The sequence below is a fragment of the Lipotes vexillifer genome, unplaced genomic scaffold (genome assembly GCF_000442215.2).
Source record: "Lipotes vexillifer unplaced genomic scaffold, Lipotes_vexillifer_v1.1 scaffold225, whole genome shotgun sequence".
In the NCBI taxonomy this organism is placed as follows: domain Eukaryota; kingdom Metazoa; phylum Chordata; class Mammalia; order Artiodactyla; family Lipotidae; genus Lipotes; species Lipotes vexillifer.
The window spans coordinates 1,824,298-1,827,970 of NW_006787630.1; the positions used below are offsets into that span (position 1 = coordinate 1,824,298).

The following is a 3,673-nucleotide window of genomic DNA, read 5'->3' on the forward strand; positions in this document are numbered from 1 at the left end:
GGCGGGGGACAGAGGCACAAAGACCCCACCTTCCGATGCCCCAAGGATGCTCCATGGACAGGAACAAAATCCCAGGTAGCTCAGGGCGGTGCGAAAGCAGGACCAGAGGACCCATTTCAAACTCTCCTTAAGGGGATTTGGTTCCTGCTTACAAAGCAAAGCAGCCCTGTGATTTAAAAAGTATATGTATGTATTCTTTTAGTCTTCCTATTCTGCCCTTAGCTTTTAATTACAAGTGGGCCCCAGCCCTTCGAGATGGGGCTGGAGCTGGACTCTGCCCCTGGGAGCAGATCTGTGCACTGAGCGGGCCTCTCTGTCCCTGGAGGACCTCACTTCTCCCCAGTCGTAAACGCCACAGGACCTTAAAACGTGGGACACGGGCTCTTCTGAACGTGTGCTCGTAACAGCGCACACCCTTGGAATCTGCAAGCTAACCTTCAACTAGGAGCATCAATGAGCGTCTCAAACTGAGAGCATGACTGTCTCTCCTGCACAGTCAGGTTCGCATGGAACTGAGTCAGCCGCCCATCTGTAAAGCGAGGGGGCGGTGGGGGGTACCCCCGGGGCCAGACTCCCTCCACGTCTCAGCCGACGCAGGGCTCCAGCAGAAGGGCTGGGCTTGCCGAGGGGACGAGGACAAGCCGAGGGCCTGGGAGGGGCGGCAGCCTGCCCGACTGCACAGCCCCCCACCAGCTACTCAGGTGAGAGCCGAGTTCTCAGCAAGCTCAGGGCCGGAAAATGAGGGGTCGGGCCACCTCCCGAGAGGCTCCCTCCGTGGCAGCAACACAGTATGAAGATGAAACACCAGAGGTCACTTGACTGCATGGAGTTAAGAACTATCAGGAGCATGTGGCCGGTACCGAGTTCACAGTAAGTGACCCAATTGGAAAACCAATCCTTCAGGATGTTTACGTTGCCTTCAGTTTTACATGGAACCTGTTCTCAAAGGTTCACGGCCCGGCACTTTACGGGCCGGCGTGGGACGGGAAGGGAGGGGAGGGGACACACATCTGAAGGAGTGGTCACTGAAACCAAGCCTGAGGCAACCCGTGACTTCACTGGACGCCAGCCTGCCCGCCCCGCCGGCCGCCCCCCAGGGGCTCTAGAGCCAGGGGCTCCCAGAACCGGGCCCGACCCCCAGCTGGGGGTCCCGGGATGACTAGCCCGGCCCTCCTCCTGTCAAGGGATTTCCTCTCCAGTGAAATCCCTAGGTTGCCTAAGACTTAGTTTGGTCTTAAGGTAAAATAAAACTACAACTACACACTTTTTTGCCCATGATGTCGTGAAAATGCATGTTGACAGCCTGGTCCACTGATTGTTCGTCCTCGAAAGTAATAAATCCAAAACCTAGCCAACGACGAAGAGTGAATCAAGGTAGCAGGGTGTTGTGACACAAAACAGGATGATGAACAGTATTAGGGACGGGCCGAGGGATCGACCGAGGGTTTCAGCGAAGCAAGTGTGCGAGGCTGTGGGGCATGAGCACGTCTCAGCCCAGACGCCGCTTCCTTCACAGAGATGACCTTGGAACCACCGGGGCGCATCTTAGCAGCAGCCCGGACAGCAGGGCAGTGAGGGCCCGGCTGGCGGGCAGCCCCAAGTGTGTCGTGGGTGCGCTTCTGCTTTTCTGAAACCCAGGGTCCTCCCCCTCGGCTGGCAGTCGCTTTGTAGCTAGTGCTGACAGCAGCCGTACATTGTTCTAGCGCCTTAACAGAGGTACGTCTCTACCAGTTAGAGCCTCGCCAAGCTTGCCCAACGCTGTTGGGTAAGCCCGAGGAGTCCTACCAAGGTAACATACGTATGTATACAGGTGTCTATCTATACGTAGCTGCATAAATACACAGAGATACAGGCCACAGTGGGTTCCAGCAGGTCAAACACTGCTGTCGGCAGCAAGAGCAAGAGGCACCATGTCATCAAAAGGACAATTTCAAAGGGAAAAACAATTTAGCGTTTCCCAAACACAAGAGAGTGCAGTATAAACGAAGTTTGCTGGTCTGGTGAGCACGGCTGCCTGGCTAGCGTGGAGTGTCCAGCCCTCAGGCTGCTGCTCTGGCTCCCCAGGGCCCATCTGCGTGGAGCACTACAGGCCCCCCACGGCAGCCAGCTGCCGGAAGACCCCAAACAACAAAGGACAGGCCACGGGAAGGGCCAGGGCCCAGAAGGGGCAAAAGATGGGTGTGGGGGGAGGGGCATGGAGCACCGCGGGAGGTGGACGCAGGGGGCAGGGGCAGCCCCTGGCAGCAGGGGAGGGAGCGCCCAGGAAGGAGCAGCTGCCTCCAGGCCGCTCAAGCTGAGCAAAGGATGCGGGAGTACAGTTGTGTGGACCGTGTGGAAAGACTCCTAGCAAAAGTGTGGTGGGAGGATGGAGAAGGGAAGGCAGCTCAGAACGGTGGGCAGCAGCCTCACAGGGAGGCCTGTCCTCTCCGCACATGCGCGTGCCTGAGTGTGACACACACGCACACAGGACCTGCACACGGCGTGGGGAGGAACTGTGAACAGACCGGAGGAGACGGGCCGCAGTGGTAGGCACACGGGAGGGCATGAGGGAGCAAAGGCAGAGGCTGAGGTGTGTGGGAACTGAGCACTGGGGCGGGGCAGGGAGCTTCAGATGGTCCGAGGGACAGACAGACAGACAGGGAGGGAGGGAGGGAGGCTTCGGAGAAGACTCAGGAAGGAGAGGAAGTAGGGACGAGCTCTCGGGGCGCCCGCTGACCAACTGCTGGCTCTGGCGCGGCTCCCACCCTCCACCCGCCTAGCACTGGGGGCCGCGCGGGGACTCGCCAAGCCCCACGGCGGAGGATGATGGCAGGAGCCACATGGGAACGGGGCCGAGGGGCCAGCCCCAAGCACTCTCCCGCAGCCTCTCCTGCCCAGACCCCGCCCCGGCCGCCTGGCGCCCCCAGGCCCGGGCTGAGGACCACAGGCGGCCCACGGGGTGACTAAGAGCAGCCTCAGGAACCCCACGTCCCGAGGCGTCCCAAGATCGGAGGCAAATGGTGGAACACAACATGGGTGATGAACGGCATGTGAAAAAGTGAACGTTTTCTCCAAGTGCAGGAGTGTCTGAAGCCACAGGGCTCGCGGTCCTTAGAGTGCAAGAGGCGGTGAGTCGTGGGGAAGGAGCCCCGGGGCGGGGCTTCTAGGGACGCGTCTGTCTGTCAAGAGGCGACATCACCGCTGAGGAAGCGGAACAGAAACACACTGAAACTTCGTTTACACCCCACTGGAGCAAAGCCCGCTCCCTCCTCTGACTGCGGGACTGGCCTGTACCTGTGTGATATAATTTAGCACCTGGAGAAGAGAAATCTAAAGAGATATCGTTAATCACAAACAATTCACAGAGAGAAAAGGAAAAACAACTTACTTAACATTACTGTACTTTACTATGAAACACTTAAGTATGTCACTAAGCATGTACGTCTACATTAAAATTAAGACTAAGACTTAACAGCTTAATCGACATGAAGTGAGGATACGTTACTTAATCATGGAGGAAGAGGAGGATGAGGTTCAAATGGCAAACTATTCTCCAGCATGGCGGGCGCATGCTGTGGGCGGCGCCGGCCACGCTTGGATGCCTCGAGGGGCTGGGCAGGGGCCGCAGGGCAGGGCCTGGCGCACCTAGCTCACAAGGCCGGCCCAAAAGCGGTTCAGGAACCAAAAAAGGGAC

At 58.2% G+C, this 3,673-nt stretch overlaps 1 protein-coding gene across 2 annotated transcripts in view; it reads right to left on the reverse strand.

The window, feature by feature from the left end:
- Positions 1–3,673, reverse strand: part of DAZAP1 (DAZ associated protein 1) — a 20,509-nt gene that overhangs the window by 5,197 nt on the left and 11,639 nt on the right. For both annotated transcript variants that reach the window (XM_007460385.1, XM_007460386.1), the window contains exon 7: positions 1,265–1,347. In XM_007460385.1, the coding sequence (XP_007460447.1) occupies positions 1,265–1,347 (83 nt within the window). The remainder of the gene's footprint in view (positions 1–1,264; positions 1,348–3,673) is intronic.